Source organism: Ascaphus truei (genome assembly GCF_040206685.1).
Source record: "Ascaphus truei isolate aAscTru1 chromosome 12 unlocalized genomic scaffold, aAscTru1.hap1 SUPER_12_unloc_3, whole genome shotgun sequence".
NCBI lineage: Eukaryota > Metazoa > Chordata > Amphibia > Anura > Ascaphidae > Ascaphus > Ascaphus truei.
The window spans coordinates 614,605-629,981 of record NW_027453839.1 but is presented as its reverse complement, the minus strand read 5'-3'; the positions used below and the strand labels follow the sequence as shown (position 1 = coordinate 629,981).

General features: G+C 47.4%; 2 protein-coding genes across 2 annotated transcripts; one reads left to right on the top strand and one right to left on the bottom strand.

The window, feature by feature from the left end:
• Positions 1 to 10,037: 10,037 nt before the first annotated feature.
• Positions 10,038 to 10,433, bottom strand: LOC142473630 (histone H2A type 1-like). Its single transcript, XM_075580726.1, has one exon. The coding sequence runs from the start codon at positions 10,431 to 10,433 to the stop codon at positions 10,038 to 10,040; it is 396 nt and encodes a 131-aa protein (XP_075436841.1).
• A 326-nt stretch (positions 10,434 to 10,759) lies between these two features.
• LOC142473628 (histone H2B 1.1-like) lies at positions 10,760 to 11,140 on the top strand. The gene has a single exon (XM_075580725.1). It carries the CDS (start codon positions 10,760 to 10,762, stop codon positions 11,138 to 11,140), a length of 381 nt encoding a protein of 126 aa, XP_075436840.1.
• Positions 11,141 to 15,377: the final 4,237 nt, after the last annotated feature.

Below are 15,377 nucleotides of genomic sequence, written 5' to 3'. Positions count from 1 at the left end.
CAGGGCATCGCTGTAGATGGAGCCGCGACCATCATGTGTGGATACTGCATGGGAGACAGGACGTGAGGTCACATCTGCATTGGCCAATCATGGCTGGGCGCGGGGTGGGTGAAAGTTAAAGGGCTTTTGGAGAAATATGAACGTCCCTGTGGGAGCAGCGCCTGTCTGTGGGAGCGGCGCCTGTCAGTGGGAGCGGCGCCTGTCAGTGGGAGCGGCGCCTGTCAGTGGGAGCGGCGCCTGTCAGTGGGAGCGGCGCCTGTCAGTGGGAGCGGCGCCTGTCAGTGGGAGCCTGGCAGCGGCTTCCCGGCCATCAGGAATATCTCCCATGAGCATCGGCGATATCTCGGGATACAGCGGAGTGCTGCACTTTTAGGGTGTTTGCCCGTCAGCCTGATCTCTTCCCCAGCCACTCTCCCTTTGTTCCTGCCCCTCTCCTCCCCCTCCACTCCAAGCAATAGCAGTTCTCCGGACATGTGGGCTGCTCAGTGGGATTCTCAGCCCAATGTACAGAGACCTTGGCTATGCTTTATATATGCACACACAGTGTATACTTTGGTACAGTTTACAACACGAGAGTAAAGAATTACAGTTACAGGGTATGGAAGGGGTTGCATGGCACATTAAAATGGGGCAGCACTAGGGTCTGGTTACCAGATGAGCCCCAGGAAAGGACAGGTAGGTGGGAGGGACGGGGTCCAGAATAATACAGGTTAAGCCTGGTCCCAGGGGTGTGTACTGAGGCCTGGGGAACTGTGATTGTGTCCACACACATCAGGCACTCTGATGGGTCACCACCCTATCTCCATGATTTGCTTTGGAGACAGGAATCTAGAAACGGGGTGGCAGATATCAATTCCACAGATCATTTCTGGACTGGCGTGGAGATGGACTAAATGGTATTCTCTGATGTCATGCCAGAGACACCCAAGACAAGGCTGTGTGCTTTTCTGAAGCAGAAGATTTAAACCTGCCTGCTTGCAACTTGTTTTCAGCACTGCCGGAATTCCTGATCCTCTACAAGAGTGGAAGCTGCTCCGGGTAAGCCATTTCTGTGGCACTGGGCACCTAGGACTGCTAGGATTCCCCCTGTATTCCCTGGTTGGTGCGAGTATAGCTCTTTTAGGAGATTCTGTGCTGTGTCTGATGGCTACTGCTGAAATAAACACCTCTTTATTTGATCGCTGTGTCCTGTCTGGCACGTGATCCAGTGAAAGAGTCCTGGTCTGCTGTGGCAACTATTGTTAGTAAGCAATATGTAACGAGAACTATGCTCCCCTCCTTACTATCCGGCGTGACCTGTTTCATATATTGTTCTCATTCTTGCTCGCCCAATGCTCAGAACACATTGTTCCCTCCCTCAGTGCCTTGTTTTGATTGTCCACTTCTCAAGTGTTTCAAGATTGACCTAATTCTTTTTGTAATAGTTTGTGGGTTGCTCCCTTCCCCAGCGGTCGCACTCTGTATTATTTCCCGCCTCTACTTCCATGGCATTCCTAATGCTTGGTTTCAAGTACTAAGCAATGTAGTGTCCCTCAATTATTCCTAATCTATTGTAGTGAGGAGATTGGCCCCTTCCCCTTTGTTTCCTAATCAGATTGTTCCCTTTCAAAGTGTTCATAATCCATTGTTCCCCAGTGATTTCCTAATTCATTGTTCCCATCCACAATGCTTCCAAATTCTGATTGTCCCCTTCCCAGTGCTCTCAAGATTTACACCTCCTCTCGCAAATACTAACACATGACTGTCCTTATTAAAATGATTCTCCCATTAACTGTACCTGTAAAACCCTACATAGATTGCTCCATTATTAACTGACACCTCCATTAATTATCCCCACTAAAATTACCACTAACCCTTGATGAACTACCACTGTTCAACCCAACCTCACAAACCATAATCAGTCCATCACCAACTATGCTCTCCTCCGCCTCATCCTATCACAGCCTCACATAATAAAGGGGAAGCTCGGCTCGCTGCCCCAAAACTGTGTGTAATGGCTGCCTCTGTGATACTCATTTGGCCTGTTTATAATGTATTGAGTGGTAACTTCTTCCAGAAAAGAGCTAATCACTGTGTGATCCCGGGGGATGTGTAAAGGTTCTGGTCTCCTGTGACAGGCTTTTTATCTGGTGGATAGTAATGGACATCACTTGGCCCAGTTCTGAATCTCTTGCGGGACTTTTATTTCTGAGTAGTTCGTGATTTCAAGACCGCAGGACCGATAGTTCCAAACATAATGAGCATAGCCCAGTGCACCTCTCACCGGAGTTCTATTGTGCCCAGTTCAGGGCTCTGGACAAAGGAGGCGGGGCACCTACATGGAGTTCAACTCCTGGCTAGACCTTCACAGCCCTCGGTGGGTAGCCAGATGCAGAGTCACCTCGCTCCTAGACAGGATGGACATTGTCATCCGTGAACAGTTTTTGCCCAAATATGTACCGGAGGTGCGGGAGTGGGTCATAGAGCATAAGCCGAGAATGCACCAGATGACCGCCATGATGGCAGATGAATTTGTGACCATGCGGCCACAGTTGGAGAAGTGGGTCCTGACTCCCGATACAGTGCCAGCGACAACACCACCTAACGCAGCTGACTGTCCCAAGGCCACTAAACTGGGATGGAACAAGTGGAGTGCCGGAGGTGCTGCAGCCAAAGCCTGCAGAGTTTGCCCATGAGCGCCGGTGCTACCAGTGCAATTGGATAGGCCATCTGCGGGTGGACTGCCCCAACCCACCCTGCTCCAGTAACCCCAACATGGGGCAATGCTCACAAGCAGCGAGACCAATCCCCTACGTGAGATTGGCCCCAAAAGCATAGCAAGTGGAGGCCGTGCAGAATGTGCAGCAGCAGACCTAGCAGCAGCCGTCAACGATGCAGAAGTGGAGCTGGAGGGACATGGAATCGCAGCCATCGGGCTGGAATCCAATGATGCCCGCCAACAATATTTGTGCCCGGTTACCAGAGGCCATCTCCGGGTGGCCGGCCTGATGGACACCGGTGTTACGGTAATCTGGTGCAACCTGATATGGTCAGCCCAGAGAAACTTCTCCAAGGCACGGGGATGCCGGTGAGAATGCTGGACAGAGCCCCCAAGTTATTGCAAGTTGCCCGGGTGTTACTTGATCAGGGCACTAGAAGAGGAGTCTGCGATGTCACAGTGTAACCCGGCTTGGACACCAACATCCTGCTGGGCAATGACTTGGGGCACTTTATTTGCTCCTACGCTGAGGACAATGCACCAGTGGCTGCGGTTACCCCGAGCAAAAGTCAGGCAGTTGCCCAGGTGGAAGTATCTTTGGCATTGCCGCACACCACCCCAATTATCTCTCCCCAGCTTTTGGAGCCAAAGAGAGCTGAAGTCCCGGTGGACACCAAGCAGGTAAGCAGGCACAAGCCAGACATTTGTCCCGAACCCTGTCCCAACATTTCTTCTGACTGTTTGACAGGGCCAACCTACCAGAACTGAGCCAGGAGTTCATGGACATTGTGTGATCGGACCCCAAACTGGAGGGCATGATACTCGGGCGACCGAGTCTGACTCCAAGGGTGTGTCCCATCGGTTCCTTTGGCACCACAGTGTCTCATAACAGGAATCCAAGAGTGCTCTGGTCAGATCAGGGACATGAAGGCGACAGATAGTTGTTACTCATGAGTATAGGGCACAGTTGATGCAGATATGCCATGTGATCCTGCTGGTAGGGGCATCAGGTAGTCACTCATACTATAGCCCGGCTACTACAGACTTTCTACTCACCGGCGTCATAACAGGAGGTATTGGTGTTCTGCCATAACTGTAATCCCTGCCACCTAGTGGGCAAGTCGAGTGACCACACAAAGGCTCCCCTGAGACCGCTACCGGTGATCGGTGAGTCCTTCCAGCGTGTAGCTGTAAATATAGTGGATCCGCACATGATCCCAGTTGCTCTGTCCTTGATTGAAGCACGTCAATTGGCAGAGTCTTTGATTGAGATATTCACTAGGGTAGGTTTCCCAAGTGAGATCCTGGCTGATCCGGGGGCACAGTGCATGTCCAAACTGCTCCAATGTCTCTTGGCAATGTGCGAGGTCAAATCTCTCTGTACAACCCCCTACCATCCCCAAACGAATGGATTATGTGAGCGGTTCAATGGGACCTTAATGTCAATGTTGCACGCATTTGTGGAAGCTGAAAGGGTGAGACTGACAAGCTCACTTACATCACCTGCTATTCGCGTAGCTAGAGGTGCCAAAGGAGTTTACAATCCGTTCCCCCTTCAAGCTCCTCTATGGGTGCCATGTCCGTGGACCACTCAATCTGTTTCATAAGGGCTGGGAGGGGGAGATACTGATGCTCTGGTGCTACATTACGTGGTGGGGCTCAGGGACCAGATAGAGGAACACATGGGGTTGGAACAGGCTAAATTGAGGCAGCTCAGATCAGGCAATAGCGCTGGTATGATAGGAGTTTCCATAGTAGAGAATTAATCCCAGGGCAGCAGGTGCTTGTTCTGAAGCCCACTTGGTAGAACAAGCTACTTGCCGCCTGGGCAGGCCCGTACACAGTTCACCGGCGGGTGCATGAGTGTAATTATGTGGTAATTAAAACCAGAGACATAACATAAAACACAGACAAAGCTCAGTTTTTAGCACATCTAGTGAGACTCATACACGGTACAGTGCCTAAATATATATGGATAAATATCTAATAAGTAAATGGTCTTTTAGTTTGACATTTTTGGCCAAAATTGTTGTAAGCCCCTGAGCCAACGCCAAGGCAGACCACATATCAGGGGTCCCTAACGCTAATATAAATTCTTAATAACCTGTTTAATAACAGGAAGAATGATTTATAGTAAATCTGTCAATATTAGCTGCAAAGTTCTGTCTGACTGAAGCTTTTATTAACCTGTACATTACCAGGTTAATAAAAGCTTCAGTCAGACAGAACTTTGCAGCTAATATTGACAGATTTACTATAAATCATTCTTCCTGTTATTAAACAGGTTATTAAGAATTTATATTAGCGTTAGGGACCCCTGATATGTGGTCTGCCTTGGCGTTGGCTCAGGGGCTTACAACAATTTTGGCCAAAAATGTCAAACTAAAAGACCATTTACTTATTAGATATTTATCCATATATATTTAGGCACTGTACCGTGTATGAGTCTCACTAGATGTGCTAAAAACTGAGCTTTGTCTGTGTTTTATGTTATGTCTCTGGTTTTAATGCATATTGCCATGCTCAGTAGCACTCCTCTGACACTCATATGCTTATATATATGTTGTGGGTATTTTGGGGGTTTAATAGGAGCTTGTTAGGTGTCCAGTATGTTTTTAATTATGTGGTAAACCAGGATCCAGAGACAGGTAGACACAGAACATACCATATCAATATGCTAAAGGAGTATCACAAGAGCGGTCCGGAGGTGTTTGCTATTTGTAGCCCGCTGCTGGGGGATCCAGCAAGCCAGGCTCTGCCCGATCTCCTGGGAGAAACCCGGCAGGGAGGCTTAGTGGAGCAGGTGGAGATGGGTTCCCAACTCACGGTTCCCAAGCTGGTGCGAGAGATGCTAGAGCAGTACCAGGTCATGTTTACAGATAATCAGGGCATTACCCATCTAACCGATCACCCGGTCAACACCGGGGATCATTGGCCGCTCCTCAAGAAGCGTAATGGATCTCTGCGGAGGTAAACTGGAGCATTAAGGGGGAGGTTGAGGAGATGATGGCATTAGGGGTAATTTCTCGTGCTCAGTGTCCTTGGGCTTCACCGGTATTTGTGGTGCCAAGGAGGGTGGGACCACTTGGTTCTGTGTAAAATAACGTCAGCTTAATACTCAGACCGTGGCAAATGCCTATCCTTTGTCCACATGGATGAGCTCTTAGATGAGCTCATCGGGGCCAGGTATCTGGCCACCATGAATCTGTACAGATTCCATTGACCCAGCAGGCGTAGGAAAGGTCATCTTTAATCATCCGTAGTTTGTAAGAATGTTTGGTCATGTCATTTGTGATGAAGAAAACGCCGGCCACGTTCTAGCGCCTTGTCAACCGGTTGCTGGAAGGGATTAAGGGCTATTTTAGGGCTTATCTGGACGACTTAGCCATTTGTATTAATGACTGGTATACTCATCTGGTTAATGTAGCAGCAGTCATAGATAGGATCAGGGAGGCTGGCCTGACACTAAAGCCATCCAAGTGCCAAGTCGGCATGGCGGGGGTATTGTACCGCAGCTACCGGGTAGGCCGGGCTCATCTCAAGCCTGAGCGCACGAAAGTTGTGTCAATAGTGGACTGGCCAGTCCCCCACACTATAAAGCAGGTAATCACTTTTATAAGTACCACCAGCTACTATAAAATGTTTTTGCCCCAGTATAGTGCCCTGGCTCAAGCCATGACTGATTTAACAAAGAAGATGCTGTTGGTGCTAGTTGCCTGGTCTCCTGAGTGTGGGCAGCGTTACAGGCTTTCAAAGATGCTCGAGCCAGTGCTCTGATCCTGGTGGTCCTCGATAACATCAAGAGATTCTTGGTGCCAACCAATGCTTCAACTTATGGCATCAGTGCTGTGCTAAGCCAAGTAGGTGAGGATTGCAGCAAGGCTATGTTAACCGACCTAAGCTGCAAGCTGTTGCCTTGGGAGGTCACCTATGCCACAATCGAGAAAGAGGGTCTCAACAATGTGTGGGTTCTCAAGAAGTTATAGGTCATGTTTACGGGAAGCCTTTCACTGTGATCACTGATCACAACCCCCTTAGCTTGTTGCAGCGGGTGTAAGGTGAAAATGGGAAGTTGGTGTGACCTCCAGGAGTTTAATTTTACCATTCAACACAAAAAAGTGCAATGAGCACAGCAACGCCAATAGTCATTCCCAGCACGACGATCCCAGCCCCGACAAATGGACTTCCAGGGTCTTCAGTCTTGGAGAGACACCTGATGGGGTAGCTTTCCCATAGCCTTCATCTTAAAGGGGGATATTTGATGGTATGGGGTAGCCAACCTCACATAATAAAGATGAAGCCCGACTGGATACCCCAAAACTGTGTGTAATAGCCACCTCGGTGAGGCTCGTTTGGCCTGTGTATAATGTATTGTGTGTAACCTCTTCAAGAAAAGAGCTAATCACTGTGTAATCTCTAGAAGGGGGAAAACGGTAGGAATTGGGAACAGGGATTGTATCGGTAAAAAAAGGCACTTTTGTGCCCTGTAGTAGTACAGTATGTTCCCCATACATTTAGTAAGGCAGGAGCACTGCCTTTTGTTTTGCTAGCATTTCGGAGAAAAGCTGCTTTGTGACAGAAGGTGGGGTCGGTGTGAGTATGAGGACAATGGTGAGTAGGGAAGGGATGGTAATCAGGTCCGGGGAACTGGTTCTCGTTGGTGCAAAGACTTTTTTCACCTGAGAGGCTGAGGTGCCTACCCAGCGGGATGTATGGGGCTGGCTAATTCAACCGTTGCCGGGTCTGAGTCCCATAGGCATAATTTCCATTGGCTATTTCAAATTTCCCACTCGCTAGACCCTCCCTACTCGAGGGGCGGTCAAGGGTGACTAAGCCAGCCCCCTCCTCTGATTTGTACAGCCGGACAAGACATCGTCCTCCGATTGGCTTGTTGCCCCTACTCCATGAAAAGTATAGGAGCCCGAGAGCTACGTAAGGGGAGAAGCCTATCAGAGTACCAGACAAGTTTTGAAGCTGATCGGACAGGCGACTGGCGGGATTTAAAATAGTGCTATTGGGACAATAGCACTGAGAAGGAGCTGTACAGGGCAAATATACTGAAGCAGTCCCCTGCACCTAGTTGAGGCTAGATTCTTCTCCCTCAGACCCCAGTTGGCGAAGTGTGTTAAAAATTCTGGTCTCCCGTGACAGGCTTCTTCCCCAAGCTGCGTGGGAAAGATATGGAAGCCTATCAAGCAATGGTTTGGGAGGATGCTGGTGACTACCAGGTGGTAAAAGCACTGCTCTGGTCTCAGTATGAGATCACGCCCGAGACTTACTGGACCCAGTTTCATGCCATGCACAAGGGGTCCACGGATTTGCACACTGACTCTGTGGCCCGGTCAGCCCATCATGCAAAGAGGTGAGTAACTGTGTGTTCAGTGAGTACCTTCAATGTATTCCTTATCTTAATCGTGAAGGAGCAATTTGTACTCAAACATTTCCCGGAGGTGAGTGAATGCATTATGGATGGCAAACCATCAATGGCTCAGCAAACTGCCAAGATTACGGATGAGTTCATGGCGGCTCGACTCCTATTCTGGCAACAACCCCAACCGAGTGTTCCAGTTCCTGGCCACCAACCTCCTCGGCACACATAAACCCCAAGGTCCGATGCATCTTTGTGGAGCTGCCCAGTGCCCCCTAGTTCCAGAACCCGACCACCAAGTTTACCCATAAGTTGTAATGCTTTGGTTTCAACAGGGCGTGCCACCTGAGGGTGGTTTGCCCCACTGCACTTTGAACCGATCCACCTGCGATGGGACCCACAACCCAGCTCCTCATATAAACGCCAGGGTAAGTCACATTCCCATGCTCGAGCAATAGCAGGTGACCCACCATATCACCCAGGAAACACAGGTCCCAGTCTCCGAGGCTGCCGAGATTGCTGCCTGTGCTGCAACACAAAGAGGAGCCACCATTGGGCTAGAGCAGATCATTGTGCGGTTGAAATATTTGTGCCCTTATACCATCAGCACTATGATGGTGGCCAGCCAGTTGGACCCTGGCACGGTCATCACTCTTGTCCAACCTGATATGTTTGGGCCAGAGCATCTGCCACCTGTCCGATGGTGCCCCTAAGTCCCTGCAGGTGGCCCGTGTTTAGACGGCATGTGGCAGCATGCTGCCAAACCGGTCATTGAGTCCAGATCCGATTGGCTTGTGAGTGCCGCCAGCTCCCATACAGGGAACAGAGCCCAGGGACTCCGGACTGACCATGGACGGGGGTATTAAAACATTTAATAAGTAATGTGTTGGGGCTCAGAATAAACTGGTGCACGCTTTGTACAGAGTATTTTCATTGCTGCCACATTTAGCTACAACTGATTGTGTGTTAAGTGCACAATTTTTTTTTTTCTATAATAAACAGGGACCTGAGACTCTGGTAAATAATTACATATTTTGCCTAAATTATCCAGTGATGTACGCACATAGATGGGATTGCAATTGAGTAATGGGTTAATATAAACATATTGGAAGTACTTTGTGCAGGAGAAAGGTGAGTTGGCTAGAGTAGCCGTGTGTATTAACCCTGGTTGCATATCACATGCTCACTTGTGTGCGGTCTGTGACAGATAGTATATGGGCCACATGCTCACAGATGGACCAGGGACAGGTTCTGTAATTTTTAGTTTATAGCACAGAGTATATTAGTGGTACAAAAATAAATTCTGATTATTGTTCTTGCTCATAAAGGAATGAATTTGATAAATTGTACCTCCAAAAAACTTGTGCTGTTTATTTCGAAGACCAGATGCTGTAATTATGTGTTCTGCCTTTTGGTTATTGAATCTTTCCATACCATTATGCTATTTTATTTTCTAACATGTCAACATTAATTATATTATGACTTGATTTTGCATGTTCGAGGGCAATCTGTAAACAACGTTGGTTGAATATTTTTTTTTTTTTAGCTTTATAGTTATGGTTCCAGCAAACTAAATGCACTTTAATCAGTTCATCAATTTTATGGGATTTTTTCCTTAAAATCATCATGTCGGTAATTAAAGTTCACCCCCAAGTTATATATACAGTAGGTGCCTTATGGTATTAAATATTGATTTGCTTTCTGCAGTGTCGTATCAAACGCAGTACTGTTTCTAATGACAGAACTGACACCTCCACATACATGGACTTAATTATACATTACTTTACAAATGAAGAGAACTATTATCATAAACAATTAAAGTGACTTAGAATGGAGATAGAAATATAATAAAAACATGTCCTGCAGGAAATATGAAATACTATAACGCTTTTTTGATGCTGTGGGTGGCTCTGAAAAGAGCCTTTGTGTTGGGTATGTGGGGATCTCTGCTCCTGGTCTCGGGGGTGAAGCTCACTTGCTGCTCTTGGCCGGCTTGTGGCTCTCGGTTTTCTTGGGCAGTAGCACGGCCTGGATGTTGGGCAGGACACCCCCCTGAGCGATGGTGACCCCTCCGAGCAGCCTGTTCAGCTCCTCGTCGTTCCGCACAGCGAGCTGCAGGTGCCGGGGGATGATGCGGGACTTCTTATTGTCCCGGGCGGCGTTACCGGCCAACTCCAGGATCTCAGCGGTCAGATACTCCAGCACTGCGGCCAAATAGACCGGGGCTCCGGCCCCCACACGCTGAGCATAATTTCCCTTCCGAAGCAGCCTGTGCACACGGCCGACTGGGAACTGCAGCCCAGCCCGAGATGAGCGAGTCTTGGCCTTAGCGCGAGTTTTCCCGCCTTGTTTGCCTCTTCCAGACATCGTGTATCACTCAGACAGCAGCTCAGGTAACAGGAGAAGTGACAAACCCCGCCCCCTGTGCCCTTATTTATACACTCAGACAGCAGCTGAACTCCTCTGTGATTGGTCAGTTTTGAAAACAGACAATCAGTGCCATAATCCTGAAACCACCAATCATCTAATTTGAAAGAAAACTGATGATGTCATAAACGGTCACATGATAAAGTCAGCCAATAGAAGAACAGAATGCTGGGGCTGCTAGTTTGCATAGGACTCCTGTAAATAGAGCTGCTGGGGGTTTAGGTGACATTGTTTCTCTGCTGTTTGGAGAAGAAGCATCGCCCGACATGCCTGAACCAGCCAAGTCTGCGCCAGCGGCCAAGAAGGGCTCTAAGAAAGCGGTGACCAAGACCCAGAAGAAGGATGGGAAGAAGCGTAGGAAGAGCAGGAAGGAAAGTTACGCGATCTACGTGTACAAAGTGCTGAAGCAGGTTCACCCTGACACCGGCATCTCCTCCAAGGCCATGGGCATCATGAACTCCTTTGTGAATGATATCTTCGAGCGCATCGCAGGGGAATCGTCCCGTCTGGCTCATTACAACAAGCGCTCGACCATCACTTCCCGGGAGATCCAGACCGCTGTGCGCCTGCTGCTGCCGGGAAAGCTGGCCAAGCACGCCGTGTCCGAGGGCACCAAGGCGGTCACCAAGTACACCAGCGCCAAGTAACCCCGATCTCATCACTGACCCACAAACATAAAGGCTCTTCTAAGAGCCACCCACTTTATCACTATAAGAGATATGCTCATATGTCATCTGTGCTCGGGATAAAAGGGAAGTGTTCTATTATACATTGCACTTTTTCAGTTATTTGCTTTTGTAACTATTATATATTATAAAGTATCTTATGTGATGTATTTTTAGCTCTTTCTGTCTTCCTACCCAGCCACGTGTTCGCTGCACTTGTGTTGTTTTGTTAGTAAGAGGCGGGAGAACCGCAGACAAAGTGACAATCGCCGAGAATCCCCTTCAGATAATCTGCAGTTCACACACATCCCACAGGGTGGCGCTGCTGTGTTAGTAATGGAGTTCGTGCTCGGGAAGTGGGATTTGGGGTTAATAACCTGCGATTATTTTCCCTCATTTACTTTTTTTGAGCCTCACTAAAATACAGATTATATGTGCACGTGTCAGAATAAGTGTGCATGAAATGATGCCCTCACACCCGCATGGTATATAACGCATCTGATCGGGGGAAAATCCTAGTGCAGTTTGGGATTAGTAACAGACCATGCAATCCGTGTTTGCCACATGCGTTAGATACGAGCACATTCATTTGCATTATCAGAATTGGCCTTTTATAGTTTGTCGCACATTTTTTATTCCATTTACATAAATGTAACAAGTGATATTTCTTATTGTCCTGTTGGGTTGGACATTAATTTAGAAATCGGTCAAATCTGCATTAAATAGGCTGGGATGTGTTACATTAAAGGCTTCTATTGTCACCTTGTTCAACCTGTTATCAAGGATTGCACCTTTTTAGTATAAAAACAAGGCTGAGCAACATGTGTTCCCTCAGATTTCAGTAGCAGTTGATGTGGTTTTGTGATAACTTGTCAGAACTCTAAATCGCAAATATTTATCACGTCCTGTTTTTTTTAATCCTAAAACCACACAAAAAAAAAAGCAACACAAATATACAGAGAAGGTAAAAAGGGCCAAAGGATTTAATATCTGCCATTCACACACACACCACACGGTGGCGGTATTGCTTTGGCACTAACGTGTATCCCGGAGACCTGGATTTCTCACATGATCTGAATCAGGTTTTACCCCCAGATAGTTCTGTGACACACTGCACGTTGTGTGGCTTCCCTTAAAAGAATTGGTGTGAATTAAGTCCAAATCAATAGGACTCTGACATTGCTGCATCATTCTTGATACATTTAGGTTTAATCCCTTGAATAGCCCATAATGTAATGAAAAACATTGAGTAAAATCCTGAATTTGCAAAATGATCACTGAGCAAAACACACAAATACATGTACAGGTGCTGAGACTGCCAGAGATGCCACATTCCCCATAACATCTATAGAGGGAGAAAGGCAGCAAAACACAAATGTATAACTCGCATTAATAAGAAACACTTGGGCTGTTCCTTCACTATCCCAACATCACTTGTGAAACTTTTACATCTATTCAATTTCTGTCTCTATTCTAAATCCAAGCTCCGTAATATTCATTCAAAGATCCCATGTTATTCCAGTCACATTGTTTTGCACAGTTTGGTTGCCTCATTCCTCTGCCCTTAGTTATCATTACACTCAATGGGATCTGCCCAAAGTAATCATGGCCGCCGAGTGCATCGTCTTTCATCTCTATGGTGACCGAGACTCTTTTTAATGCGCATGCGCAGTAAGGTCTTCATTGCAATACATTACTATGCATGTCCCTGACTCCCAGCTTCACTTCCCCGGAACTACATCTCCCGTGATCCCCCGCGCACCGGGCTTTAGTTCGGAGGCTGCACGGTGGGTGAATGTGGTTCATGTAATAAGACGGAGGAGCAAGAGGAGAAGCAGCGGCGGCCATGTACCTAGCGCTGTGCGGAGGGGGTGGGAGGAGGTGGGGTAAGGGCTCTGTGATAGCTTTCTATGTGACCTCATAGTTTAATGTCATCCATCATTGTCAGGAGGATAATGCTTTCTCTGCTAATTAGTCTCCACAAATCACCCACTGTAAGGTGATCCTGGTTAGGCAGCTTATCCCATCATCGTCACTACAGACACATAATGGTGAGATGGATAAGTGAATGGAAGTGGTTTCTGTAAGTACTGCAAATATGCATCTCCCACCAAAAGAATACGTACATTATTACCCAACAGCATCAACACAGGATCAATACCTTTCATCCATCAGCCTTCTCCATTATTGCGGCTTTGCGGCGTCTTCACCTTTGCTTATATTTATTTTTATATTACATTTTATTTTGAATTCCTCAATGTTTCCTCTTATGGAGAAACATTGACATAACATCGTATTTGAAACCTCTTAGAAAACTCTTATTTTTATAGGAGCTGTTTATCCTTAATCACAGCAACATTGGGGAGTAGCACAACCATAAACTAGGAACCTGTGGGTGTGCAAAATATCTCCCCCTCCCCACCCCAAAATAGTGGGTTTTATAAACTCCCAATAACACGTTTCTATTTAATTTTCCATTGTCTAGGAAACGTAACCTTGAGAAACGAGATGCCAACGGTCTACTGTGCATGCAAAGCCCAGGAGAGAAACAGACGCACTCCCAGGAAAAGATCCGGCCCTCATCTCACAGCTGGTCCTGGGGAGGTGAATATTATTTGCAGGTTGTGATATCAGTCACAGGAGACAAGGACACTTAACATCGGGAACACACACACACACACACACACACATTTTGAATGAGGTCGACAGACGGCGCTACCCACAGTTTGGGCACAAATACACCCAAACAGGGAATCCTTTCTCAACTAGGTGCCAGGCGCCGCTTCCAAGGCTAACCCGGGAGGCTTCCACGCTCCGTCCGCTGTGGGTAACGCAGTAATCCAGGGATGATATTTGCACTATAGCAAGTTCAAATCGCCTGCTCGCCTCCACTTACACGCCTCACTTTGGTTTATCTCCGGCACAAACCTCGGATGGCATAGTAATGAGAAATTGGCAGCTCTTTACAGGGTATATTTCACAGAACATGTATATGCATTTAGCATAGGGACCTGCTATTGAGACTTACCTTGAAGTTGGTTACCAAGCTTGGCATTATTTGATCAAAGGATGTAACCAAAAGTCTCCTTTGTCTTTTAGATTTAGTTTACACTATGTATATTTATTTCCCCATGTATTGCTACCCAATGATTGAAGTGCAGGGAGTAACTTTCTGTCTTTACATAGGTTACCTGTCTTAATAGCAAAGCATGGAAGACGGGGTGCTGACTAATCACCGAGCAGAGGCTCGTCTGATCGGCCAATCCGGGACACAGGAGGTGACTGTGCCCCTAAGACACCCCACAGAGGTGGGTTTGAAGAGGTGTGGGAAATTCAAACTGACAAATAGAAATTGTACCTACGGGGCTTATACCCAGCAACGGTTCCCCAAGACAACCCAATATATCCCTCAGAGATAGGCGCCTCAGAATCTGGACTGAACAATAGCGCCACTCGGTGAGACATTGTTCCCCAGACCTGAGTCAGCGCTCCTCCCCACTCCTAACAATGGCTGGGGCACTTCCCCACCCACATTCCTGATAGCAGGACCCTATCTCTGTGTGTGCAGGCTCGGTGAGTGATTACCAGCCCTGCACACATGGGCAGCAGCAAAACATACTCATTCTAACCAGGGAGGTACATAAACCCAATCACATTATTCTCTGGGATACTGGGTTAACCCCTGAGGATCCCTTAAGATAGGTACTGCACCGACACACTTTATTCGAGCAAATACCCAGTATGTACCTGGCAGATACCTGGAATGCGCCGCTCCTCACCTCTGACAAGCCCCGTTGCGTTTGCCTTCCCAGCCTGGGTTCATGCCTGGCTGACGGGCGGCTGATCTGTTAAATGATAATGATTAGGATTTAATAGGCTGCAATGCTTCGCGTGTCTACCAGATGGCATAAATTCATGAATTGTAATGCAGTATATATATATATACTGTGCAGTATTGCAGCCAGCGGGAATAAAATGCTTCAATCCCTGCTTGGAAAATAACCCAATGCACTCGGGCAGAAAACAGTCACAAACCTCAATACACCCGGGTATACCCGAATTCGTGGGACTAGCCGAGCTCGAATAAAGTGTGTCGCCAGTGTATGGACAATGGGTTAACCTTTATTAATATGATCCCCATTGGCCCATCTTTTTATCATTGTCTTATAATCGGAAATTAGCAATTACACCAGACAGAATAAGGCACAGGGGAGAGGAA

Excerpts from the sequence above, each read along its gene's own strand:
- LOC142473628 (XM_075580725.1), top strand. The coding sequence starts at position 10,760 with ATGCCTGAACCAGCCAAGTCTGCGCCAGCGGCCAAGAAGGGCTCTAAG.
- LOC142473630 (XM_075580726.1), bottom strand. The coding sequence starts at position 10,433 with ATGTCTGGAAGAGGCAAACAAGGCGGGAAAACTCGCGCTAAGGCCAAG.